Raw genomic sequence first — 27,630 nt, forward strand, 5'->3', positions numbered from 1 at the left:
GTGACTAATTTGCTTCTGGGTGTAAGCAGTCAGGTCTGTAACTACACTATTGTCAAGACATGGATGGGTTACCAAATTACCTTGAAATGTACAGCTGACGTACTATATCAACGAAACGGGTCAAACTGGATGGGGTAGGCCTAAATTATGTACCTAGTTAGCATCTCTAACCTAAATTACTGTAGGCTACATTTCTCTGCACCCCTTTGTGAGGAATTCTATTTATAACATGGTTGAAATAACAGGAGAGAGCGCCATCTCCGGTGTAATTTAAAAGTGACATTCTAACCGTGTAGTTGTTTTCTTTCTTAGAAGACAAGACGGCCAGACCTAGGCAGCAGCTACCGTCAACTTCATATCCCAGGAGGCAATGCGATCTGTCAGTTCCTAAGGTCTACAAGCCCAGACAACCTACGAAAGGGAGGACTCGTCGGTGCGGCGACAATTCTGTCGGTCTTTCAACGATTATTGTTGTTAAAATAGCGGCATACATTACAATTCAATTGGGTAGAAGTAGAGCATACCAAGCCTCCCGCCCCGCTACCCCTGCACAGAGATATGAGCGGCAGCGGGCGGCCCAGAACTAGCTCGTTTGCTGAGCCACAAGGTGTACCAGGAGCCGCCGCAGCATCCGCTGGATCAGCCGCTGCCGTGGGGAGCAGCACAGGAAAGTCCGGGGTCCCGCAGGCCTCGGGGAGCAGCTCGTCGGGATGCTCGAATTTAAAGCTGACCAGTACGTTTATTTGATTTATTTTGTACTCGATAAGTAGATTTTCACAATTTAACCCTCAAATGTTATGTATGTATTAATATTCGATTTAAAAGCCTCTGAAGGCAAGGCTAGCCAAGAAGCTAGCTGTTACCTAGCTAGGGTAACGTCAATTACAGTAACTAAAGCTAACGTTTGCAGGGTTTATAGCAAGAGTTATCTATCTTGTAAGGTCTAAGCCAGTTGTTTTGTGTGGTAGCTAAATTATTTTAGATAAATATTATTTTATTTAGTGGGAAAGTTGTCTGACTCAGCGTGCTTAGTTTGCTACACCAAGCAAGAAGAAAGGTTAGCTAGCTGGCTACTCGGCTGGTATCCATTCAGATAGATGGCTAGGTAGCTAAAAAGGGTGTGTGGAAAGAGGTGATATAGCTAGCCAGCTACAAGTGAACCACTGTCTGCCAGTAACGTTTGCTGTCCTGACCAAATTGGAATCTAGCTAACTACACATAGTAATGTGTAATGTAATTCTATTCGTTGGTTGTAAACGTACGAAGGTTAACGATGACTGATGACAAGGTTACATACAGCTAAGCTGTGACTCAAAGTTCTAATTGCATGGTAAGGCGCAATGGTAACATCTGGAGGTAGATATTCGATAAAAAATGAATTTGAATGCCTTCTTGATAGGACATTGATTGTTGGTATTTTGATAGGTTAAAACAAATACCTCTACAGTATTCATCTCAGAGGTTTGATTGGGTGTTATTTTCGCATGGTAGAAAAAGGTGTGTGAGGGAGCAAGCGATATGAGTCCACAGGGGGTCATTCTCAGTGCTTTGGGTATCTCTACCAGTTTCCAATTGAGTTCTACTCCAAACCTTATGTCCCTGTCCAGACAATTACACACACACACACACACACACACACACACACACACACACACACACACACAACTCAGTGACCTAGGTCACCATGCAGTGGGTAGTGTGTGAGCAGGGTTCAGGTGTAACAGATATGACCAACAGGCCTATTGGATGTCTATTATCCTACAGGCCAACTATCGTTCACCGAAATTGATATCATTCGAGTAAAACACACGGGTGGTGCCGGCTCTGTGGGCTTGTTGACGCTTTTCCATAAAGCAAAGCCCTTAGCCCTCGTGTTATCTGTGAGTATCAATGTTAACATGGGCCCGTTATGACTTCACTGGTAACCTGTATGTCAGACAGTCAGGTTCAGTGGTTACACAGGTCTAGTCTAGGTGGTAGGCTTAAGCCTACTTCTAGTCTGGAGGACAACATGACCCTGCTGGTCTCTGTTTCAGTCCCATGATGAGTTATAGTTGACCCTTTAACCTGTAAGACAGTAGCCCCTGAGGACAGAACAGGTTAGGACAAGTCAGGTGGGTTATCATTATGACCTGGATTCAGGTGCACCAAAGTTCAAAGCTCTGCTACACAGATGAAAAATGTTTAATTTTCAAAGCATAGCTTTGAGCATCCTTTGCTTGTCATCTAGGCTACTTTCTGTTGAGTTGATATAAACCACAACTAGGGGTTTACCTAATTATGTGAGGTTTCTGGGATACTTTTCACAATCAAAGAGTATTGATCTTAAATTAGTTTTGGGGATGAGTTAACAATCCTAGATCACTGACACTCATTTGATTTCCACTAATGATGTCACTTCCGTCCCCTCTTTTCCCTTTCTCTTGTTTCCCAGGAGACAGCGGAAAGGTGACGACGGTGGTCGCCACGCCCGGCCAGGGCCCGGACCGCCCCCAGGAGGTGTCGTACACAGACATCAAGGTGATCGGTAACGGCTCATTTGGTGTGGTCTACCAGGCACGACTCATCGACAGCCAGGAGATGGTGGCCATCAAGAAGGTCCTGCAGGACAAGCGGTTCAAGGTAGGGGTCGCGTCCTACAGGGTACAGTTCTTCTTCCTCCACAAGTTAGACTGATGGATTCTTCTCCCCTGCAGAACCGAGAACTCCAGATCATGAGGAAGCTGGACCACTGCAACATCGTCAGGCTACGCTACTTCTTCTATTCCAGTGGTGAAAAGGTACGTCTCTCGTTCTCACCACAGCGCCCCCAGCCTTTCTCAGAAGCCTCACTAGTCTTCACCATGGTCCTTCAATGCTGCCCCTCTCTCCTCCGTAGAAGGATGAGGTATACCTTAACCTGGTGCTGGACTTCGTCCCAGAGACTGTGTACAGGGTGGCCCGCCACTTCAACAAGGCCAAGAGCATCATTCCTATTATTTACGTCAAGGTAAGACTCATATGCATACAATTTTTTTTACCTCCCTCACCCACGTCTCTGTGGACCTTCCTATCTCTTCATTCACTTTCTGAGAATACATCTCTCTCCCCCCCCCCCCCAGGTGTACATGTACCAGCTCTTCCGTAGCCTGGCCTACATCCACTCCCAGGGCGTGTGTCACCGAGATATCAAGCCCCAGAACCTGCTAGTGGATCCAGAGACAGCCATTCTCAAGCTCTGTGACTTTGGCAGGTACAGACACGGACCCCCTTTGACCGTGCAGCCAGTCTCGGGCTTAACAGGACTGGATGCATCCACATATCAGATATCCACTGAAATGGTTGTGAGTGGAATGCCAGAGATGAAGGTGACAGCTAGCGGGGACATGAATAACTGAGATGGATGGACTCCATGTGAGAGTATATCAGTAAGAGGCAGGGGGTTTTCAGCTCCACCTCCATGACCGTCCCCCCCTTTCTTTTGCCCCACAGTGCCAAGCAGCTGATCCGCGGGGAGCCCAATGTGTCGTACATCTGCTCGCGGTACTACCGCGCCCCGGAGCTCATCTTCGGGGCCACCGACTACACGGCCAACATTGACATCTGGTCGGCGGGCTGCGTGCTGGCAGAGCTGCTGCTGGGCCAGCCCATCTTCCCCGGAGACAGCGGCGTGGACCAGCTCGTGGAGATCATCAAGGTAGGTGGCAGAGCGTGTTTGTGGGTTATTGTTATCGTTGGGGGGGGGGGTGAGTCTGAGAGATTAGATGTGTATATATGGAGGGGGGTTAGCGATATGTGTGTTTGTCTATTGGGCTCCACCCACCCACCCACCGGCCTGCCTCCTCCCGTCCCTCAGGTCCTGGGGACCCCGACCAGAGAGCAGATCCGAGAGATGAACCCCAACTACACAGAGTTCAAGTTCCCCCAGATCAAGGCCCACCCCTGGACCAAGGTACCTGGCCTCTCTCCCAGGAGACAAGGCAGCATCTCCTCTCTGCTGCCACCAGCCTAGACAGATTTGGGATTAGGAATGTAAACTTGCCAAGACTCTTGTTTCAGTGTGTAATCACTTTTTTTATCTTTTTTTTTATCCCTTTATCGCCCATATCTGTCTTTCCTCCATGTTTTCCTCCTTCTAATCCTTGCTTTAATCTCTACCCATTATGCCCTCTCTCTCCCACCCCAGGTGTTCAAGCCTCGCACGCCTCCCGAGGCCATCGCCCTGTGCTCCCGCCTGCTGGAGTACACCCCCGCCACACGCTTCTCCCCCCTCGAAGCCTGCGCCCACACCTTCTTCGATGAACTCCGCCAGCCCAACGCCCGTCTGCCCAGCGGGAGAGACCTGCCTCTGCTCTTTAACTTCAGCACCACCGGTACGTCCTCCTGAGGTCGTTACCTCACACACACGCGCGTACACACACACACTGTCACCATGGTGCTTTAACCGCTCTTTGTGTTTCTGTCCGTCTCCTTCCAGAGCTGTCCATCCAGCCCCAGCTCAACTCCACCCTCATCCCTCCTCACGTCCGCGTTCAGACCTCCGCCTCCTCTCACGGTACGATGGCACGCTCCACAGCACCATCACAGTAGTCCTGCCGTCCCCAAAGGAAAGGAAATGCCGCTAAGTCGTATTGCCGCTTGACACGATTAAAAACACTCCCAGCAATGTGCCACCATACTTACTTTAGGGTTAATAAGTGCACAATATTTGGTGATGATAAATAAATAAAAAGTATGCATCCTACAGTTTCAAAGTCTCGCCAGAAGGGGGTGGTGTTGGAACCACCACCACAGTAGCTCAGTCCCAGTCATAGGGCTGTCGTAATTACAATGGTAGCACATGGTGGAAATTGCATGTACACTATATCAATATGATTACTAGTATATCTCAAGTAGGATAAATAGTTATTTTGAAACAAGTAGAGTATCCAATGGCATTTATGTCCTTTGTTTTTCTTCTCCCTCCCCCCACTCTCCCCTGGGTGTCCTCCATAGATGGGATTGGTTCTGATGGTTCGTCTCAACACAGCTCTGTACCCGGCTCCCTCAACAGCACCTGAACCATCATCAACCTCAGCTCACCTGCCAGCCCCCCAACCCTGCGTGCACACACTCTCACATTCACACACACACACACTCACACACATACTACATCCTGGACAGCTTTCTCCATGCTGCTTGTTATCTCCCATTGGTTAGAGCCATTCCTTTTTGTACTGTACATATACACACCTGGGAACTTTTGTTAACGTTCAACTCAAACAAAACGAGTGCTCTGAGAGACATGGAGAGACACACTCACAGTGTTATTTCATGCCCTACTTTGACTCATTAGCTCAGTTCTATGTGTGTGGTTAGAAGCCTGATGCTGCTGCTGATTGGTCGAAGGTCCTGTTGGAGGGGCGGGTCCTCTGGATAGTCACTTTTTTTCTTAATTGTATTTTTCGTATTCCTTCCGCTTATTTTTTTTCTCCCAACAACACTTTTTTGTTGAAGTTGTTTTCTTTTAACTGGAGTTTATTTATTGGAGACAGACGACCACATGATCAGCTCATGGCCCCTATACCACATAATGTTAAAGAGAAAAGCTCTCTCACCTCCAGGGCTCCCGTTTAGAGTATTTTGAACACATACTTCCCTTCAACCATACCTGGGATTGACCTCCATTCTGATACGACAGGACTGGTGGAAGGCAGCAGAATTATGTCAGGGTGTGACCTATCCCTTATCGGGTCAGAGGTCAACTCCCAATGAGAGGAGGGAGGTTTTGTGATTTCAGACGAGGCTGTCGTGTTTTTTCTTCTTCTGGCTAGTCAGAAACCATGAAGGCCCCCCCCCCCCCCTTGACAGGGTGTTTTAGAAGCAAATTGTTTAGTTGTGGAAACACATACTCGGACCTGGGCACTATATGGACGTGGAGAGAAACAGTAGTGTTTTTTATACGTTTTATTAAATTACCATGAAAACTGACGACAACAGCTGCTTTTTTTTATTTTTTTGCTTTTTTTGCATACTTAATGTAAATGTATTTATTATTTTAAATAGGTTTTCAGAGTGCCACTATTCACTCTGAAAAGGTTGGGGAGGGACGGAAGGGGAAGGAGGTCGAAGTGATCGATTTACTAGCTCTATTTGTTAGCCATTTTCCATCGGTGGGAAATGTCTCTAAGGAAGTCTTAATATTGGTTGCAAGAAGGATTTCCATAGAAATAAGACACACAAACACACACACGCACCCATATGCTGGATTGAGACAGCAGTTGTAAAGGATTTAACAACTGTGGTACAGCCGTCTATATAAAGAAAGTATATAGGCTTTCAGCAGCCATTTTGACTAGAGTATTAACTATGGAATAACTGACTCCTGCTTGAACAGGACACATCTCTGTGCCCTTCAGTTCTGTGACATAGGGTTTGTAAGTGTGTGTGAATGTGAGTTTGTAACCATGTCTACTCTTGTTGCCAATGTTGTAGGCAGGATTCAGAGTTTCTTTAATCCTGACATCATGTAGCTACTTCACGTGAGACGATGTGGGATGGTTGAGGGGTAAAGCATGACTGGGGTTTGGTGTCCGACAATAGTGTGTGTGTGTGTTGTCCTTGTAAGCTGTACCCTTCAATCCAGACCGCACAGTTTAAAAGCCAGTGTAGTAGGTTTAGATCAGTTGTCAGTACTGACCACTTGAAAGCTTCTAGTGCAAGCCTTTTCTATTGTGAAACCCCGCCCTCTCGTCTTACAATGTGATCAACAACCCTGTATAATAACTTTGTTTTACAGAACACTGTACTGTAGGTATGTTTTATGAAGCTTCCCTGGTGTCCCCTGTAAGGTGGGGTTTGGGCATTAGCATCAGTTATAAACCTGAAAAGATTTAACTCTTTCCCATGTGGCACCTCGGGAAAGAAAATACATTTAGCACACCTTACGTTGACATCCTTTGATTTCAGAAGCCATTAGTTCCCCCCCCCCCCCTAATGTATTGTACTCTTGTTGCACATGTGTAAATATCTCACATTTGTGTTTATTTTTGATTCCAATGTTTGTTGGATTGACCTGTCATGGGATGTGAGCTGGTCACCACGGCCCAGGTTCATTTTCCATTCATCTGTTTGTAAATACTTTTTTTTCTTTCTTTCATGTCCTGATCCAAGATGTACAGAAATTAAATTGATGCTTTTCACCTCAACCGGACCCTCCCCCACCTCCCTCCCTCCCTGGTTGTGTTCTCCCAACATGCTGGATCTCTCTCCTCTGCCGCTTGTTCTACATCCCCAGACTGTGGTAGCGGACATTTGTCTGTCAGACAAGTTGGGAAAGCTGTAATAGTGCAGACCAGTTAAACCAGGAGGAGGGAGACACAGAACCCCCATCTGTCTGTGTGTATGATATGGGCTCATTTAATAAAGTGATGAAACAGGAGATGGTTTGAGGATTTTACTGATGTCAGGATGAGTGGCCATAGCAATGGCTGAAGGCCTACTGACACACAAGTGTAATCTAAACTGTTAAAGCCATTCCATAGCATAGTTGTGGATGCAATAAAGGTCTAGATTAGCATTGAGGCAGCAATCATTTTGAGGTCCAAATAGTGGGACAGACTGTTCAATGTCACTTCAATGTCTAAAACACTTCAATGTCTACATCAACACTTCACCTGACCATGCATCATCACGTCTATCAAGTTGGCAGCTGACAGCCAATAACTATTTTTCACTTGTGTTTATTTCCATGCTAGTCAGTTATTCATAGAGAGAAGGTCAGCCAATTCAACTGTTACATGTTACACACTGAAGTACTGGTCAAAACACAAACTTTATTGAATGAGAAACATCACAGAATCCCAACAATAATTCAGGGACAGAGTTGCAAGAAATGTACTAGATTAATGGTATGTAGGGATTGTTAGAGAGCAGATAAATTCGGCTTGCAGATCACACTGAGCACCAAGCCAACCACGATCACCTGAGGACCAATGGAACAGTCAGATAGTAACAAGGACTGAGACACATCTAAGTCAATATATATCCTACTTCCAAAGTTCATCATTAAACATGATGTCCTGCCACTCTCGTTGCCGTCATCCAAAGCATGCACGTGAATGTAGTCAAACTTGGACCCATCGCTCCAGAACCACGAATCTCTCTGAAGATTAACCAAATGTTTGTCAAGAAAATAAAGCATGGATGCAAGCACTGATGCCTATGGACTATTACATCCACCCTTGCTTACGTCATAAACATTGGTCCCTCCAATCCAAGTACGGGTGGAAGCTCCTGTCTTTCTCTTGACCACTTCCTGGAGGATGTTGTTCTGCTTCAAGGTGTGCACAGAGGCAAGGTGTGCACCCAAGCGCAAGCAATACAACTGTAGAAAGAAATGATTCATTTTCTCAAAGAGCAACATTCTACCCAACAGAACAAAGTGTTCCACAAGCTTCCAACAGGCTAATTGAATATGACCCATAATTAGTATCAATGTGTACAATTATGCACAAATAACAACTGCCCCATTACTCAGTTACCTCAGCATCAACCCAGTTAGTTGGATAGGACAGATAAAGGTAACATCTTTTCCCACAGTTGGACCATCCTGTAGGACATCTACTCCCTGCTTCTCTTCTGGGGAAAGTGTGTTGTTTTTTGCCCTTAACCACATGTCCTTGAAAAGATGGAGGATGGGAAGAGAAAGAGATCAGTTGTAAGGGTTGTTGTTTAAATGTCACATATTCTGTCACATTCTTCAAGCCATGGTTGCATGTTTTTGCATTGTAACAAAACAATTTTAAAACAGTATTTAATCATCATTTGGCTTGACCTGCGCCCAGCGTCTAACCCACCCAGCAGAGAAATTGTAATTGACAATTTGACTATTTCAAATCAGAAGGCAACCTGATCTAATAAAAAGGCTAATATGACGGACAATCCTGGATTTAAATTAATATTTGTTTAAGAGCCACTATTATAGTTCCAGTCTTGTTCCATACAGAAGTACATTTTATTCGGGTTAAGAAAATATTTTCACATGTTCGTCTTCGTTAACAATATTGGTGTTATTGTGTTGTGCATCTCACCTGTAGCCACAGTCACGGAAAAGCCGGCACAGAGAAGCAAATGGATGATCCACATTGCTAAATTGTTGGAATCCGAAAATAAAACGAGTATGTTTTAGTCTGTCAGAATTCCTGCAAACATAACCTATTTTAAAATGTCAAACCATCGCAGTTTAAGAAATAGGGTCTATGCGAATTTCCATTCAAGCAATTTTAGGTCGGACAAGTTGTGCACTAATGGATACCAGCTGATGGTCATGGCTGCATTACAGAGAGCCAGTTGCGAATCTAGATTCCCACGTTTGGGGGGACTAAGCCCCTAGATAAAACCGATTGTTTTTCCAGGAAACTAGGGGGGTCTGGGGGCATGTTCCCCCAGAACAAACTGTTGAAAATATCATTTAAAATACTGTCCTCTAGTGGGTTCTAGGGTTTTATTTTGATTTAAAATATGAGAAAATATATATATTTGGGGGGGGTTAAGGAAACTGTTTGGGGGGCTCCAGCCCAAAATAGGGCTAGATACGCCCATGCAGAGAGCGGCAATTACACTCACAACAGACAACGCTTCAGCCACTAGTGGGCCTTGTGTTTCATTGAAAAACGTTCTCCCAAAGTAACATACATTTTCCCTTAACAAGGTTCAACAATAAATAATAATGCACATTCAGAAACAAACACAAACTACAAAAACGAGGTCAGAAGTCAGAGTACAGTTCTAAGTAACTAATATGACAAATGACAACACACACATTTAACCTGCACAAACAACCTTCCACAGCATCATCACCTGTTCTGCATGCTTCCTCTGAGTCCTACAATTAAAGCAGATAAACATCGTGTCACTGGGGCATAGTAAGGCGTCACAGTGGTCATCCATCTCTTTTAAAATAACACATAAAGAAACCAAACCTAGTAATTTGATTCTATGGAGTAGATTAACTGATGTTCGGGAAGAAGGTAGCGCACCAAGACTCTTTACTCCAATCAACTCATACGCATCCCCATTTTCAATTAGCCTACGAGTTCTGTATAAAGTCATTTCCGTTCCTCTGGTCCTTGTGCTAGCATGTTATCGTCACCCTCCCACCCTTCCCTTTCTCCTCTCTGCTTCTCCCTGTCGTGTCGTCTATCCAGGCTTCCTGGGGGATCTGCTCGAGCTGCTGCTCTGTGACCCACTAGAACTCTCCGCCACGGCCTGCTTTAATAAAAACATAATTTATTCAGTTGCTGGTGTGTTACTGAACTCGTGAACTCAGCATTATTTGTTATTTTTCATACTTTACCAGTTTCCCAAGGTGACAGGGGGGCTTTTTGTTGGACAGGGCAAGAAGAGGATTAGATAAGAGTCCCATCCTCCAAGTAAAACAATGTGTGATCACTACTGTCAGGTTTGAAGTTCTATATCTCTGTGAAAGAAACAAAGATACCAGTACATGTTACTCTCTTTTTATGACTGGAACCTTTTGTTTTTTACCAGCCTATCATGGACTTACCCCATGGTGTCCTATCTAGTGGTCACACCCATTTTAACATTGTTACACTGGGTTTGAAACAGATTGACCTTACAAGGAACAACCAAATAAATGTTATGGAGTGGCCATCCCTATCCCTGGACTTTAATCCAATAGAAAACTTGGGATGACATCAAACATGCAGTTTTTGAGGCAAAACCAGGAAATGCAGAGGAAGAAGGTTGTCAAATCATCCTGGGCTGGAATACCAGTTTACGGGTGCCAGAAGTTGGTCGACTCGATGCAGCACAGATGTGAAGCAGTTCTCAAAAACCGTGGTTATACAGCAAAATATTAATTTATTGATTCACATGAATGCTAAATCTTAAATTTTTGTAAGTTTTGTGTTTTATGCATTTGTTTATGCATACTGCAAAAAAAATTGAAGAGCCCAATATATTCATTTCCGTCATTTTCTGTAACATAATTAAATATTGCTAGAGTTTTTTGTCATGTTTTAATGTAAAATATAATGTGCAGTGATCCCAACAAATGGAAATAAAACATTTGATTTTGTACACAAGGATTTGAGCTTTACTCACATTTAAAAAAACACTGCTATTATTTTGAATACAACTGTATGTGATCAAATGCATTCAGGTATATGACCATAGAAAGTCTCAATACCTGAACTACTATGTGTTTGGTTCTGTAAAGGAGTTTCTTTGTGGGCTATTATAAATATGGACGTGAGCAAACAGGTGGAAGTAATCAGTGTGGTGGTAGCGCTCTGAATACAAAATAAGCTCTCACTGAATCATCTGTTGGTTTCAACACTTTATTGAATGAGAAACACTTTTAAACAATGCTAAATAAAAGAATCACCAACCAACCGATCTTCTAATCAATCAACATTTTAAGAAAAGGTCCACAGAAAAAAGGGCAGTTTTTTGCTCATTTATATTCTAAGTACAATGAATTACACAACTATAGTATCCATTCTGTGGTTATAACAAACATGATTAAGAATTGATTAATAATTAAGGATGATTAAAAAAAAGATATATTCAGGCTCCATATGGTGCTGCAGTTTTACAAGCTGGTCTACATTCATCTGGCGCAGATAAAGCCAAGGGCTTTTTGGCAATATAGATCATTCCAAGCCCCTTTACCTGAGAAAAAATATAAACAGTAATCATTGTTTATGTGTTTGTCTTTGGGAGAAATTGTGTGATTTGTGTGATAACGTGCTTTACCGTCATAGTTGATATTGATACATGGCTCCCGTCGACGGTAATTGTTGGGCTCCTTACGGGCCCAGTATTGGAAGTCAAACCTTGATCCATCGCTCCACAACCACACTCGGTTCTTTGGGAGATTAACAGACATTTGAATGTCAAGAACAGGCTGTTGGAATCAAACATGAATATTGTGATGCCTGTGACCCAACCTTACATCCTATCCTTCTTACCCTAACAGCATCTGTCCCCCCAATCCAAGTCCAGGGGTATCTACCAGTCCTGCTTTTGACCAATCTCCGGAGGAAGTTTTGTTCCCCCAAGTTGTGCACGGAGGCAAGATTCCCTTTCAACTGCAAACAGTACCGCTACAGGAAAAAAATGTTCTTAGCACTTTTATACGTTTCATATTAAAACATTCTACCAAACTGAACTGGGTTACAGGAAAACACGAAAATCTAATAATATTTATTATTATCTGGGATTATTCCGAGTGTAATATTGTTAATTGTTGTTGTTTTTTTGTTACTGTTCTAGCAGCCTAGTTACCTCTGCATCAACCCATTGTTTTGGTTGGGGCACATACAGGTAAATGCGTTTCCCGTATCTGGCCCATCCTGAGGGCCGCTTTGAACGACATCTCTGCGCCTCCGCCATTTCCTCTTCTTCCCCGAGCTCTTCCAACGCGTCACTCTTCAGCTCCTCTTCTGTGTCGAGGAGAGACGGTGGGTTTCCATCCTCATCCATTTGTCCTAGAAAGGTATAGTGTTACACAGCGCAGTTATTAATGGAAGTCTATTCGAACAAGGAGATTGAGAGCTGCACGAGGGCAGAGACACATCTCACTTGGCCTAAACTGTAACCTTGGCTGTTACACCCATGAAGGACACAGTGTGGACGTATGGATGAATACCAGGTTCATCATCTTACCCAGAGGAAGGTCCTGCTGCTGCACTTCCGTAGAATCCATGCTGGGCTCTGTTGAGGGGACAGGTATGTCATGAGCAGGGACATTGGGTTAAAACTAGGATTGTTGCTCCTGTGCATATTCAGGATGTGTTTTGATGTGTGTATGTGTGTTTGGAGTGTATCTCACCTATTGCACCACTCAAGACGAAGGCAGCAAATAGAAGAAAAGAAATGGTCAACTTCGCCATGGTGATGATGGAATCCTGTAAAAAGACAGACAACATAGAAGATTCATTCTAGGGTCATTGCTATCAGAATTCAATCCAACCAAATTCAACATGTTGATCCAGCTGAGTGGAAGTCTCAGTACCTGTTGAAGTGGGAATTGGGTGTCAACAAGCTTCTGTTCCAATACAGAGAAAGTTCACAATATATACTTTGATAACAAGGAAATACATTAACAAGGAATTTTTTGTGTGCAAATGGTAGATTAAAAAGTAGATTGCAGATTGCTTTGTGAAATCCAACACCCGGAACGTTGAAGAATGTTTTCCTTGATTGACCTGCTGTCCCAGGTGTCTGTGTCTCAGTCGTGTCACTTCCCTGTCTTTATCTCGGGGTTGATCAAGTGACAGTTTGACATGCAAAATAAAAATGCCAAGGTCCTTTTGCACCACACACACAACTGACTACCATTGTAATGATTGGAGATTAATAATAAGCATTGCTTTGTCTGCTGAATTCAAAGGTACAGGTGATTTAGTTAGGAGATAAGTGATTAAGTTCAACTGGCTTACACAGAGGACTATTGATTAGGAAGAAAGTAATTTCAATAACAGACCTCATGAAATAAATAACAAGCTTCATATTATCTGTGCATTTCATACCAAAGCATATACATATCAATTATGGACTAGATTTTGATCATGAACACATTCATGTTAATCAGTTGCAAGGTTGTTTTATAGGGTGCTCAAGGAATCATTGGCGGAGAGGTTCCATTCCATTTAAATGTCAGATATCATATTTGTACAGGGTTCGATGTTCTCCTTTGTCAGAGAGACATGGATAAACCCTCAATGGTTAGTTTCTAAATGCAAGAACTAGGACTAAGCATAAAAAACAGATTTATATAATAAAACATTTTAATGGTACATTGAAATTGGTACAGATTTCATTGAGAGCCATATCCATTTAAAATAATAATTTTTGAGTGTTTTTTCAGGGTTTTGAACCCAAAACCAATGAAGAGCCGAAACCAACAAAAGTTATGTCACCAAGGCGCGTTGTTATACTTGGTGTGTGTATGGTATGATCTATCCATATCAATTGTAAGTATCCTTTTCATTATAAACACAAATGGGAATTTGTTTTATTTTGAATCATCTGAAGAGGACTGCTAGAACCATTTTAATGTCAGAACATTTATACATGGCTCCATGTCCAACCAATTCACTTCATGGCTTTAAATGGTGACTGAACATTGTCAAGAATTCCTTGATTAGTCAAATCACACAGTAGGGGCACACTTTCTTAGCAGGTGGGATATTTAATCAGGATATCGCTGCACTCTGAATTACTAGTGTGACACAGGATCCTCTCTATCTAATTTGCTGCCTCCGCCTCCTCAGCCTCCACCCTTGGTTCTGTGTTGCTTTTGTAGGGGAAATGCGTTCGCTGCTTTCTGATCGGATGTCAAGACGGTGTCTCCGTTGGGTGTGGAAGGGAGCCACTGCGAGCAGAACCATTATGCCAAAACATGTATTGAATCGTGTTTAAAAAAAATATCAATTAATCACTACTACTGAGTCCTCTTGCCTGAACCTTTCTTTTAGTTTGACATTGTTGCTGTAGGAGGAATTCTCACATAGCCATGTCATGATCACACATGAACAGGAACAATATGTAGCCAAAGAGTTTCCAATCAACAGAAACAGCAGATATTCTGATCATGAGTTTCCCAGTGACGATCATGAATGTGTATAGTATCTGAGTGAACAAGGGGAAAGTTCTCAGTGTGGAGGTAGTTCCCTGTACCCAATATAGGCGACACAACTTTGTCCTGCATGGTGCAATACGTGATATGCATTCCAAACACACGTTCACACACCACACCTATGTCTTTCTGACTATCAAGGAAGACAATACAAGGAACAGTTTCCACAGGCTCATTTTACAGCCATGAATTGGATAGCTCTCAATTAAATCTGTACCCATTATACCATTAAAATGTATTATTACATAAATCAGTTTTTTATGCTTAGTCCTAATTCTTGCTTATAGAAACTAACCATTGAGGGTTTATCCATGTCTCTCTGACAAAGGAGAACATCGAACCCTGTACAAATATGATATCTGACATTTAAATGGTTCGGGAACCTCGCCTCCAATGATTCCTTGAGCAACCTATAACATAACCTTGCAATTAAAAAACATGCATGTGTTCATGATCAAAATCTAGTCCCTAAGTGAAATGTATCTGTTTTAGTATGAAATGCACAGATAATTGGAAATGTGTTATCAATCATATTTAAATCATGAGGTCTGTTATTGAAATTACTTTCTTCCTAATCAATAGTTCTCTGTGTAAGCCAGTTGAACTTAATCACTTATCTCCTAACTAAATCACCTGTGTCTTTGAATTCAGCAGATCAAGCAATGCTCATTATTAATCACCAATCATTACAATGGTAGTCAGTTGTGTGTGTGGTGCAAAAGGACCCTAGATCAAACCCCAGAAAGAGGAGGAAGTGATGCGTGATGAGCGATGACAGGATACTCGGTGGATCATTTAGCCACATTCAAGGAGCATTTTTATTTTGCATGTCAAACTGTCACTTGATCAACCCCTAGATAAAGACAGGGAAGTGACACGACTGAGACACAGACACCTGGGACAGCAGGTCAATCAAGGAAAACATTCTTCAACGTTCAGGGTGTGGGATTTCACAAGGCAATCTGCAATCTACTTTTTAATCTACCATTTGCACAAAAAAATTCCTTGTTAATGTTTTTCCTTGTCATCAAAGTATATATTGGGAACACTCTCTGCATTGGAACAGAAGCTTGTTGACAAATCCAATTCCCACTTCAATAGGTACTGAGACTTCCACTCAGCTGGATCAACATGTTGAATTGAATTCTGATAGCAATGACCCTAGAATGAATCTTCTATGTTGTCTGTCTTTTTACAGGATTCCATCATCACCATGGCGAAGTTGACCATTCTTTTTCTTCTATGTGCTGCCTTCGTCTTGAGTAGTGCAATAGGTGAGATACACTCCAAACACACATACACACATCAAAACACATCCTGAATATGCACAGGAGCAACAATCCTAGTTTTAACCCAATGTCCCTGCTCATGACATACCTGTCCCCTCTACAGAGCCCACCATGGAGTCTGCTAAAGTGCAGCAGCAGGACCTTCCTCTGGGTAAGATGATGAACCTGGTATTCATCCATACGTCCACACTGTGTCCTTCATGGGTGTAACAGCCAAGGTTACAGTTTAGGCCAAGTGAGATGTGTCTCTGCCCTCGTGCAGCTCTCAATCTCCTTGTTCGAATAGACTTCCATTAATAACTGCGCTGTGTAACACTATACCTTTCTAGGACAAATGGATGAGGATGGAAACCCACCGTCTCTCCTCGACACAGAAGAGGAGCTGAAGAGTGACGCGTTGGAAGAGCTCGGGGAAGAAGAGGAAATGGCGGAGGCGCAGAGATGTCGTTCAAAGCGGCCCTCAGGATGGGCCAGATACGGGAAACGCATTTACCTGTATGTGCCCCAACCAAAACAATGGGTTGATGCAGAGGTAACTAGGCTGCTAGAACAGTAACAAAAAAACAACAACAATTAACAATATTACACTCTGAATAATCCCAGATAATAATAAATATTATTCAATTTTTGTGTTTTCCTGTAGCCCATTTCAGTTTGGTAGAATGTGTTAATAGAAAACGTATAAAAGTGCTAAGAACATTGTCTTTCTCCTGTAGCGGTACTGTTTGCAGTTGAAAGGGAATCTTGCCTCTGTGCACAACTTGGGGGAACAAAACTTCCTCCGGAGATTGGTCAAAAGCAGGACTGGTAGATACCCCTGGACTTGGATTGGGGGGACAGATGCTGTTAGGGTAAGAAGGATAGGATGTAAGGTGGGTCACAGGCATCAAAATGTTCATGTTTGATTCCAACAGCCTGTTCTTGACATTCAAATGTCTGTTAATCTCCCAAAGAACCGAGTGTGGTTGTGGAGCGATGGATCAAGGTTTGACTTCCAATACTGGGCCCGTAAGGAGCCCAACAATTACCGTCGACGGGAGCCATGTATCAATATCAACTATGACGGTAAAGCACGTTGTCACACAAATCACACAATTTCTCCCAAAGACAAACACATAAACAATGATTACTGTTTATATTTTTTCTCAGGTAAAGGGGCTTGGAATGATCTATATTGCCAAAAAGCCCTTGGCTTTATCTGCGCCAGAAGAATCTAGACCAGCTTGTAAAGCTGCAGCACTATATGGAGCCTGAATATATCTTTTTTTTAATCATCCTTAATTATTAATCAATTCTTAATCATGTTTGTTATAACCACAGAATGGATACTATAGTTGTGTAATTCATTGTACCTAGAATATAAATGAGCAAAAAACTACCCTTTTTTCTGTGGACCTTTTCTTAAAATGTTGATTGGTTAGAAGATCGGTTGGTTGGTGATTCTTTTATTTAGCATTGTTTAAAAGTGTTTCTCATTCAATAAAGTGTTGAAACCAACAGATGATTCAGTGAGAGCATATTTTGTGTTCAGAGCGCTACCACCACACTGATTACTTCCACCTGTTTGCTCACGTCCAGGGGTACACACATATATACATACATACAGACATACTGAATACCACATGTTACATAAAGGGAACATACAAAACATACATGCATACATACAAACAAACATACAAATAGCTATGCACAATGATTAAAACAGGTAAACATTTATCTTATTTATCTTTGCTTTACTGTAGCTGCACCATAGGTGGGCTGTATACAGTGTAGTACAATATGCTCTAAAAAGAGATGTTTTAACTTCTTTAGTACACAAATGAAATTTGCATGCCAGCATATTTGCTTGTCCATTTCATTTACAGCACTGGCGCTGTATGTCATCATCGTCACAAAAATCCTCCCTGATGATGTGGTCCAGGTATTTTGTTTTGGCAACTATGTTTAGCTCTTGCCCTGACAAGTAAAAAGAGGGAAAGCATAGTTCCTGTCCTCTTTACTTCTGGCAATCATTAAAACACTCTTTACATTGAATTTGATGTCATACTGTAGTCCATAGTTTGAGCAGACTGTAAGCAGTTGCTGTAGGCCAGCACTATATGAAGACATAACTAAATCATCTGCATACATGAGATGATTAATACATCTATACTTCATGAGATGATTAATACATCTATACTTCATGAGATGATTAATACATCTATACTCCACCATACAACCAGTCGTACACACTTCTAATGTCTTAGAAAGATCATCCATATACAAATTAAAAAGAACAGGTGTCAATATTCCACCTTGTCTAACCCCATTGGTAACTGGGAAAGGAACCGATGTCTCCCCCCACAAGGAAACTCCTTTACAGAACCAAATACATATTTGGTAGTTCAGTTATTGAGACCGTCTATGGTCATACACCTGAATGCATTTGATAACATACATGTTTGTTTTCTGGTTGGGCCTTGTTTTTTCATGGTATATTTGTATTTTCTGTAATTATTAGAGACTAGTGCACAGTGCCCTTGATGCAGTCAGTGATTAACAAAAATTGAACATTTATAAAAACTCCTTTTCTGCATTTCAAAAAACAATCAAAACTGCTTTTAAAAAAACAATTAACTACTTACAACACCACAACATTAAGTGACAATACAACAGGTAATGTCGTTCTCATTTCTAGCTGGATCGCTTGTTGATTTGACTTTGGTTGGATTGTCTGTGTTCTGAGAAATGACGACGGCTGTTACGATTTTTTTGGGAATGTAGCGCCCCCATCTGGTTCTATGTCTGATGGGTGTTAGGCCTACCTGTAATTTAGCAATTACCATCAACTGCTACCAGCTGTTGCTCATGAAGTGAATTGACTTCAAAAGTCGTCCGATTGTTTCTGTTTCGCATGATTCCTGTATCTCTCTTTGCTGAAAGGTAACTTTGTAAACACACAGCAATCTTTCAACAGGTAATGTCGTTCTCATTTTTAGCTGGATCGTTTGTTGATTTGACTTTGGTTGGATTGTCTGAGTTCTGAGAAATGATGACGGCCGTTACGAAATGCAATAACCTTTAGTCAAATCTGTCATTTTAGGATAGGCTAAAAATCCCTTAAACGATCATGTGGACCGTTCTTCTCTTTCTCTGTGCTGTATTTGTCCAGAGTGGTGCAAGAGGTGAGAGGCCAATGAAGTTAGGCCTATGTTTAAAACTAACTCGTAGCCTACTGAAAACTACAATAGCATCCATTTATGTAGGCCTAATGATTTTGGCACCATGGCAAACATTCATTAAACCGCAGAAAGCAATTTTCCACACATGGTTGTAAAGATGTATGTCTTGTGACAATGTTAATTTAAAAAAAATCCACACCCGACCAGTACTGTAGGCTAATCTACCAAATTAATAGTACTTCCATTTTACGTAACTAGTCGGTACCCTGTCCGGTGCTCAATCTCCTTATTCGGAGACCTCCCGTTGACCTATTTTTATTCCTTTTCAGGAGAAAAGAATGACCGAAACAAACGGTCTGAACCAATATTAAAACCCCGTTGTCCCCCAGAGTGGACCAAAAATGGACAACGCTGTTACCTGCATGTGCCTGCTCCAAGTAATTGGGTCGGTGCCGAGGTAACTATGGGCTACCAAGTAAACAAGGCAGTTTGTGCGTTCTTGCATCAAATACCAGATTACAGGGTCTGGTCATTTGTTTTTCCTGTCAAGGCTCCAATATTTTCTTCTTTCTTAACACTACAGCAGTTTTGTTTAAGTTCGGGAGCTAACCTAGCCTCTGTGCACAGCTTAAGTGAGTACACGTTCCTCCAGCAATTGGTCAGCAGCAAGCTTAATAGCCACCCCGTGAGATGGATTGGAGGTACCGATGCTTGTCAGGTGAGCATTGGATTCATGGATGTGCCATAGGCTGTGGGATGCGTAGCGTACTGATGCCTGTTTTCTTGACCTTAAATTGTATTCTCTCTCAGAACCGGCTGTGGTTCTGGAGCGATGGGTCCTTGTTTGACTACTCTGCCTGGGCTGCTGGGGAGCCCAACAACTATGGTGGCAGCAGGGAACCATGTATAGTGATGAACTGGGGAGGTAAGGTATATTGACTTGGATCTATTTCAGTCCCTGTGCTTGTCTGATTACTGCCATTGTTCTTCAGATGAATACAAATGGAACGATTCTCAATGTGACCAGGAACTCGGCTTCATCTGCTCCTTCAAACTCTGTTAACTCTTGACACACTGATTACAAATTGTTCTTTCAAATTGAGACAACAAAAGATGAGCAGTCTCCTTACATTGTGTACTGTGACTTGTCCTATATGTAATGTCTTTCAAAACAAATGCCATGTGGGTTAATTTAATAAAGTGCTGAAACAAGTTATTGCCTTGTAGTGCCGTTCACACTAGAGGGAGACATTGTATCTTGCATGTTTCACTGACGTGGATGGTTTGGTAACATGACAGGCAGGCACAACTCCGTTTATGACCTAGCTGTGTGAGTTGTCTGCCGTCACCACGTAGATGTGTTGCCTAGAAACAGCCTATGCTGTTTTGACTGCCAATGTTTGCCTTAATTTATTAATCAGACAAAAAAATCTAACCTGGCCCGGTATACTGGCAAGACTTGTTGCCAAAGCTTTTACAGGATTAAAAATAAAGTGGTCTCCTTGGAGTTTTGTTTGCACATTCTGCCCCTCAAACACCTTCCGGGTCACCTGGCATGGCTAGGTTGCGAGTTGTGTTGTATTTGTTACAATACGCTCCCATCAACTCAATTCTCCCAAGGAAGTATTTAATTGTAAAAAATATATGGTTTGAGCCATGTCCTTGTTGATGGGTAGTAGGACTTGGATTTACCTATTGACTCATTACAGCAGAACCAACACCTGTAACTCCTTGGTTTATCCACAGTTCCCGCCTTATATCAAGGTCAAGTTTAGTCGTGCTAACACACAGGCTCAGCATTTACCAGTTGGTGCAGGGTGTCAAGTGTAATCCATTTTGAGATGCAGTTTTTTGTCTGCGGATTGTGTGTGTGTGTAAGCGTCCTTTGCCAACAGTGAACTTGCCATCTGTTTTAGCCTTAAAAATATCACACTCGATGTGTGAATGAGAGACAGAGGACGAACGCAGAGGAGCACAGTGGGAGCCATGGAGAGAGAGCAATTCACACTGACTGTTTCACACCCAACTACCCCCCTAGGGGCTGGCTAATGTGCTGTGAGCTCCAGTCTGTCAGCCTACCAGCTTCATCCATCACCGGCCATTCAATGGGAGAGGGAGGATGAGCTGAGGTGCATGAGTGCCAGATTGTCAGGCAGTCATGATGTACTGGGTTTAAATGAGTGACTTCAACCTAGTACAGAGGATATACTGTTATTTAAATGCTTATACTATTCTAGAATCTACTCATCTAAATAATCTTGAAGCATTATTCACAAATAAATTATCCTTAAATGCATTACACGTCATTAAGAACAGCTGTGATATTTCGTTTTACATGCCGTGCTGTGACAGATATCCATCAGCAGTGCAGTATCTTGTATGCCAGTTTTCTGGCATGTGATTGGCTGCAAGTATATCTTGAGTTACACTTAACATTCTCACACATCAAACTCTGACCACATAGGCAGCCAAATAACCACCAGTGAATGGTCAACACTGCAAGTGTTTAAGGGGACATCAATGACACATTGGTCTTGTCATATAGATGACACCTCAACGGATGGACCATGCATCAACAGAAACATGAACGCTCCCGTTGTGGAAACAGCCTCTCTGTACAGTAACCTGGGCTTATAGGTAGGGCCAGTGTTGTGACATGCCCAAGACTGTCTTTCATTCCACTGTCATTTATGACTGGTTGGTTCAGTAGGTTCAGGGGTCCTCTTTATGGTCCTCATACACACGGGGAGTCCAACACAGCTACCATAGCAGAAACACAGCACACCCTTCCTCCATGCTGCTGATTTACTGGCATGTGAGTGTGGGCGCTACTGTAGTAATGACACTGAGATACGATTCATTAACTTTCATGAAAGGCGCTCTCTGATTGCATTGGCATCAGCCAGTAGGACAGTTTAACACACACAGCTGGGTCGTTGTGTTTATTTGTGTGTCAGAACTGTCTTAGAGGTGCTGGTCTAAGACTGTGTGTGTGTGTGTGTGTGTGTGTGTGTGTATGTGTGTGTGTGTGTGTGTGTGTGTGTGTGTGTGTGTGTGAGCGAGAATCAGAGAGACTCCGTCTGTCTTACTACCATTGGCAGCATGCCTGTGCTCCTGCATATGCACCCATCCATACACCAGCCTATAGCCATATGGACCACTCAACAAGGAGTCTGCTCTCTGCTCCTTATCTCTCTCTCTCTCTCTCTCTCTCTCTCTTTCTCTCTCTGCCCCCCCCCCTTCCCTCACTTTAACTCCCTCCTCGACCTATCTAAGGTCACCAAGCATAGCTTCCTAATTACAGTAATGAAGTCAGATGCAGAACCAGACTCTGAAAGAAGGAGGGGCAGCACAGCGGGGGATCAGGGAGTAGGGGGGAGGGCGGTGATGAGGAAAGGCAAAGAGAGGGAGCAAGGGAAGAGGAGGGAAGGCCTAAATGAATGTAATGGATCCGTGGGATGATGAATGAGGGCCACAGCAGCCCCTTCCGAACCACTTACCTTAGACAGAGGCTTGGAAACAGTATCAAACACACGTTTGTCAAACTCTGTTTGATGTACAAGGCTCTCAAAAGATCTTTTGTATTTCGAGAAAACGTGAAAGGGGGGAATTTTCCCTTTCTACTTTATTTAACGTGCCTCTTCTTTTACAGACAGAGTCTGCTGTAATCTGTCTCCCTCCCACGATTCAATGGCTTTTATTGGCAAGACAATAAACTCAGGCCAATCGCTTAAGTACTTGCCTTGACGTAATTTGTCTGTAAATCTATATGGTTTTACACACTATGTTAACGGTCAACAAAGAGGCGTTTTCCCCCTTGGTGGAGTGATAGTTAGGAACTTGATGAAGGCTGTGTGAATCACCCCAGTTTAGCTACAAGAGCTCAAGAGACACTGAGAGAGGGGGCTTCAAAATAATGTAAGAAAGCTCCTCCTTTCCTCCCTCCCTCTCTCCCTCCACTGCTCATTCCTTTCATCCTTTACTGTGACCGCAGCAGAGGACAGGATGGAGAGATGTCTGATCGAAAAGAGAAAGGAGGAAGGACCTGGGAGGAATGGAGAGAGAGAAAGAGAGAGAGATGGAGAGATGCAGGGATGGAGGCATAGACAGACGGATGGTAGCGGCTGTTGGCAGCTGAGTGTGGATTGCAGCCAGGGCCTAATGGTGTGGTCAATGCCAGTCAGACCTGACCCCTGACCTCTGGAGCCAGGCTTATGAGACAGAAATGGATCCAGGGTCTGATCTTACCTTGGAGCTTTAATGTGGATGTCTGTGGTTCTCTGTCATTTATTTTAATAGATACAGACTCTCTCTTTCTCTCTCTCTCTCTCTCTCTCTCTCTCTCTCTCTCTCTCTCTCTCTCTCTCTCTCTCTCTCTCTCTCTCTCTCTCTCTCTCTCTCTCTCTCAGAAGGGTGGTGCCCCTTCCGTCTACCTGGACTTCAGCTTGGACACAACATACCAACATCCACATCCAGTAATAGTAGGTCCTTGACAAGTGGAATTTGGAGCCAGACCGTCTCAAGTCTGGCATACTCTCTCAATTCCAGAGGAGAAATGGAGAAAGAGAGAGGGGGAGAGTCATGGAGGGAGACAGTTTGAGTAGAAGAAAGGGAAAGGGAGACAGAATTAAAGAAGGTGCAAGAGATGGCAGAGGCAGGGACAAAGGGCAGAGGGAGAGGAGACAGAGCATGTGCCCGGGTGTGTGTGACATTTGACGTGGTGGTATGGCGCGTGCAGCATGTCGCCCTACCTTCCTGCCCCCGTGTCAACACCTCGTACTGCGACAGTGTCGAGCTGGCTGTCTCGGCCTCCAGCAGGAGTTTATCTGGCGGAATCATCCCTCTGCCTGGTCGTTCATCACCATCACTTAGCTAGGACACCGCTGCTCACGTTAGCATTTCAGAACATGAGGAAGACTGATCCTCTTCTTAGGGTTTTCGCACAGTTCTCTCACCTACTCAGTTTCCTACCCAGATCATGTTTCTCAATTTAGGAGACCCCGGATTATGCAAATGACACGCCATTTGGACTCTCCTTTTAGCTGCTTGACTAGAGCAGAGAACGTGTATTTATGTGGGGAAAGTGGGTGTGAGAGAGAGGAAAACAGTGAGTGTGTGTGTCTGTGTGTGTCCATGCAAACTAGGCTGTGGTTATAACCTGGTGCCTTTCCCACGGTCCATGCATGTGTGCTCACAAACACTTGGGCATGTATGTGAGCACACACTTGTATGCGTGCGCATGTGTGTGTGTGTGTGTGTGTGTGTGTACCCCCACGTGAGTGTGTGAGTGCACTCATGTGTGCAACCATAAATCTTTCTTCGTCATACTCAGAGCTGCATCCCCCCCTTCCCCACCTCTACATCACTGCCCCTTCGTTGCATTCCCTCCTCCCTCTCTGTCTCTCTCTCTCTCCCTCTCTTTCTCCCTCCCTCTCCATCCTCTTACACTCCACCCCCCTTGTTATTCACCTTGTTTCTCCCCATACGTAGTTTTCTTTCCCTCTTCTCCTCTCCTTCTCTCCCTTTCTCCCTCCCTCATTGATGGTGGAGGCTATGTGAGTGGAATGTTGAGCTGCTGATCACTATTCCAATGGCGACGGATGGTAACAGGCTTGAATGTCAATTCTCTGCCTTGCCAACACATCCCTCTCCCTCCCTCTCTCTCTCTCTCTCTCTCTCTCTCTCTCTCTCTCTCTCTCTCTCTCTCTCTCGCACCTGTCTTCCATTCCCTCGTGCACTCTCTCTCTCCTCGCTCTCTGCCTGCGCTGGCTCTTTGCTCTCTCCTCCCATGTGCTTCTCTCTCTGCATTCTCCCTCTTCCTCTCTCCGTACCTCTCTCCCCTGGCCTGGTCCTCCCTGCCTGGCGTGAACAGAAGGACCACACAGACGCCTCCTGAAAGGGAGGACAGGGAGGGAGAGAGGGAGGGAGGGAGGAGGAGGGAGGGATGATAACACACTGCAGTTTTACATGCAGATAAAGGAGGAGAGAACACACCGCCCTCCGGCAGGGGACACACACGTCAAACTGTGTGTGCATGTGTGAGTGTCTGTGTGTGTGTGTGTGTGCAGAGTTGTGCGCATGAGTTTGTTTGAGCAGTGGGAGAGCATGTGTGTGTGTGTTATGCTGTGTACAGGTCTCCATCCTGTCCTTGGAGTGTTTTTAATCGGTTAGCAAACAGCTTCTATCATGCTGTATTTCAACATGAATGCATTAAATAGGATCTCCTCCATACGCAGGCCAACAAACACATGTACTTCCTCTGACATAGTCATACTTCCTCTGAGACAGTCATACTTCCTCTGAAATAGTCATACTTCCTCTGAGACAATCATACTTCCTCTGACATAGTCATACTTCCTCTGAGACAATCATACTTCCTCTGACGTAGTCATACTTCCTCTGACGCACTCATACTTCCTCTGACACACTCATACTTCCTCTGACATAGTCATACTTCCTCGGACACACTCATACTTCCTCTGACACAGTCATACGTCCTCTGACACACTCATACTTCCTCTGACATAGTCATACTTCCTTTGACACACTCATACTTCCTCTGACACAGTCATACTTCCTCTGACACGTGGTCTGCATTAATATAGACTCAGCTACATTTTCTTAAAGGTGTGTAGAGACATGTTTTGAGTTTGAGTTTTCACATGACTTTGATGATCTGTTAAGGTAGCTGAAGCCTGATCGTATGTTGCATGTTGGAACACTCCATAATCATACCCACCACCATGACCACCATGACCCACAGGGCAACACTTACACAAAGAAACAAAAGCCAAGTCAAAGACACTTGAAGAATGTGAGACAGACAGAGTGAGAGAGAGAGAGAGAGAGAGAGAGAGAGAGAGAGAGAGAGAGAGAGAGAGAAGGGATGTGAAGGTAATTTATAGAGAGGGATGTTTCCTAACACTTCCGTGGAGCAGAAGGTTTATGAGGCCTGTCTCCCACGTGATTAGGCGTTCCCTTTCCCCTCATCCTCTCTGAAAACACACACACAGTCACTTGTGCACTCATTTTTCTGATGTAAACAATATATACAGCCTGTGTGTGCGTTTTCTGTGACATGTATTTCTGTGTGTGAACCAAACTGAAGATTCCAGACACCAGTGTATGTGTTTGCAGTATATGTGTTTGCAGTGTGTGGTTAGATCCAGTTGCCCGTTAGAGCACTTTTGTATAGTGTTACTGTGTGACCATGCTGGATGTGTTCGCTTGCTTGTGTGTGTGTGTGCTGATGTTCTGGGCTGACAGACAGCAGGGTATGAAAGAATAGCAGCAGCTGACATTTGTATGGGATAGAACGTCAGAATGAAGAGACACAGGAGAGAGAAAGAGGGGAGAGAGAGAAAGAAAGAGAATGAGGAGGGCGAGAGACAGAAGAGAGAGAAAGAGGAGAGCGAGAGACGGAGGAGAGAGAGAGAGATAGGTTGGTTTTGAGGCTGGGACTCAGGCTTCATGAGGACATGAGACTTCTCTGTCTGTGCGCCTCTCTCTCCTGTTCCCCCCCCTCTCGCCTCTCTGTTCCTACACTCGCGCTCTCCCATCCCCCTATCCCTCCTCCCACTGCTGCCTGCCTTGCTCACTCGCTCGCTCTCTCTCTTTTCCCGGCGCTGGTGCACACGCTCATAATCGCCGTCTGTCCATTTGCCATTCGGATGAGGGTCTCTCTCTCTTTCTCTTTTGCCGCCGTGGCAACTGCTAAACGCTAACCGTGCTGGAGCTAAGCATCGGTCCATGGAGCAGGGGGCCAGACGGGTGAGTGTGTAAGAGAGGGATTTTCCCTCTTTTCTCTACCTCTTCTTCCTTCCTTTCTCTTTCCTCCTCTCCTCCCCCCCCCCTCTCTCTCTCTCTCTCTCTTTCTCTCTCTCTCTCTCTCTTGGATCCTTTTTTCATCTTCTCTCTCACTGCAGTAGCTATTCCTCTATTGTTCTTCATTATTCACCTTTTCCAATCGTTTTTTTCCCCAATTCGCCCCCCTGTCATCCATCAGCCATGTTATCCTTCCTCACCTTCCTGTCCGTCACTCTACAATCTCTCCTCTCTTTTTCTCTCCTCTTCTCCTCTCTTCTCACCTCTTCTCCCCTGCTCTCTGTTTTGATCTTCTCCTCTCTCACATTCGTTCCCTCTCTCATGTCCTCCTACATCCTTCATCGCCATAGTCTGCATCCACACACATGATCCCCAAGTCAAGGAAACCACCCATTCAGACTGAGGTGTCCAAACATCTATGTTCACCCCAACATGCTTGTCCCTTTCACCTTCCCTTTACCCATCCCTCCATCCCCCCATCCATCCCCTCACCCCTCCATTTCTTCATCACGATCTCTCCTGATTTCTCCCCATTACTTACCCCCCCTCAACCATCCACACACACACATGCTGACAGATAATTGGTTAAACCAGCAACAATCAAGATAAATGCTAACTGCTAACACTATTATTGCTAGCTAGCCATTAGCCAGTCTGACAGGGAGATGATAGCCCAAGATATGATACCTTCTGGGTCCCTATCACCTTTTGTCATCTGTGTGTGTGTCTG

General features: G+C 43.9%; 4 protein-coding genes across 5 annotated transcripts; 3 read left to right on the top strand and 1 right to left on the bottom strand.

The window, feature by feature from the left end:
- The first annotated feature begins 322 nt into the window (after positions 1-322).
- Positions 323-7,399, top strand: LOC146295332 (glycogen synthase kinase-3 beta-like). The gene is made up of 10 exons (XM_084696175.1): positions 323-733; positions 2,435-2,622; positions 2,697-2,780; positions 2,879-2,989; positions 3,102-3,232; positions 3,472-3,676; positions 3,836-3,931; positions 4,166-4,352; positions 4,457-4,534; positions 4,975-7,399. Exons 1-10 carry the CDS (start codon positions 559-561, stop codon positions 5,037-5,039), a joined length of 1,320 nt encoding a protein of 439 aa, XP_084552301.1. The 5' UTR covers positions 323-558; the 3' UTR covers positions 5,040-7,399.
- Positions 7,400-11,307: 3,908 nt separating this feature from the next.
- Positions 11,308-13,031, bottom strand: LOC146295333 (ladderlectin-like). Its single transcript, XM_084695712.1, has 7 exons — positions 13,001-13,031; positions 12,818-12,893; positions 12,652-12,699; positions 12,271-12,473; positions 11,955-12,089; positions 11,740-11,851; positions 11,308-11,655 (listed from the first exon to the last, which is right to left on the bottom strand). The coding sequence occupies exons 2-7, from the start codon at positions 12,876-12,878 to the stop codon at positions 11,594-11,596; spliced, it is 621 nt and encodes a 206-aa protein (XP_084551838.1). The 5' UTR covers positions 12,879-12,893; positions 13,001-13,031; the 3' UTR covers positions 11,308-11,593.
- Positions 13,032-15,685: 2,654 nt separating this feature from the next.
- LOC146295334 (ladderlectin-like) lies at positions 15,686-17,412 on the top strand. Its single transcript, XM_084697140.1, has 7 exons — positions 15,686-15,727; positions 15,825-15,900; positions 16,019-16,066; positions 16,245-16,447; positions 16,632-16,766; positions 16,869-16,980; positions 17,065-17,412. The coding sequence occupies exons 2-7, from the start codon at positions 15,840-15,842 to the stop codon at positions 17,130-17,132; spliced, it is 627 nt and encodes a 208-aa protein (XP_084553266.1). The 5' UTR covers positions 15,686-15,727; positions 15,825-15,839; the 3' UTR covers positions 17,133-17,412.
- Positions 17,413-18,730: 1,318 nt separating this feature from the next.
- LOC146295335 (ladderlectin-like) lies at positions 18,731-20,289 on the top strand. Of its 2 annotated transcripts, none has more exons than XM_084697141.1 (6): positions 18,731-18,871; positions 18,998-19,079; positions 19,406-19,533; positions 19,660-19,794; positions 19,887-20,001; positions 20,069-20,289. In XM_084697141.1, exons 2-6 carry the CDS (start codon positions 19,025-19,027, stop codon positions 20,137-20,139), a joined length of 504 nt encoding a protein of 167 aa, XP_084553267.1. In that variant the 5' UTR covers positions 18,731-18,871; positions 18,998-19,024; the 3' UTR covers positions 20,140-20,289. The 2 variants fall into 2 exon arrangements, with proteins under 2 accessions (XP_084553267.1, XP_084553268.1); XM_084697142.1 differs by having other exon boundaries at positions 18,819-18,837.
- The last annotated feature ends 7,341 nt before the right edge of the window (positions 20,290-27,630 follow it).

This window comes from Hypomesus nipponensis, chromosome 4, assembly GCF_054491055.1.
Source record: "Hypomesus nipponensis isolate SF chromosome 4, ASM5449105v1, whole genome shotgun sequence".
NCBI classification, from domain to species: Eukaryota; Metazoa; Chordata; class Actinopteri; order Osmeriformes; family Osmeridae; genus Hypomesus; species Hypomesus nipponensis.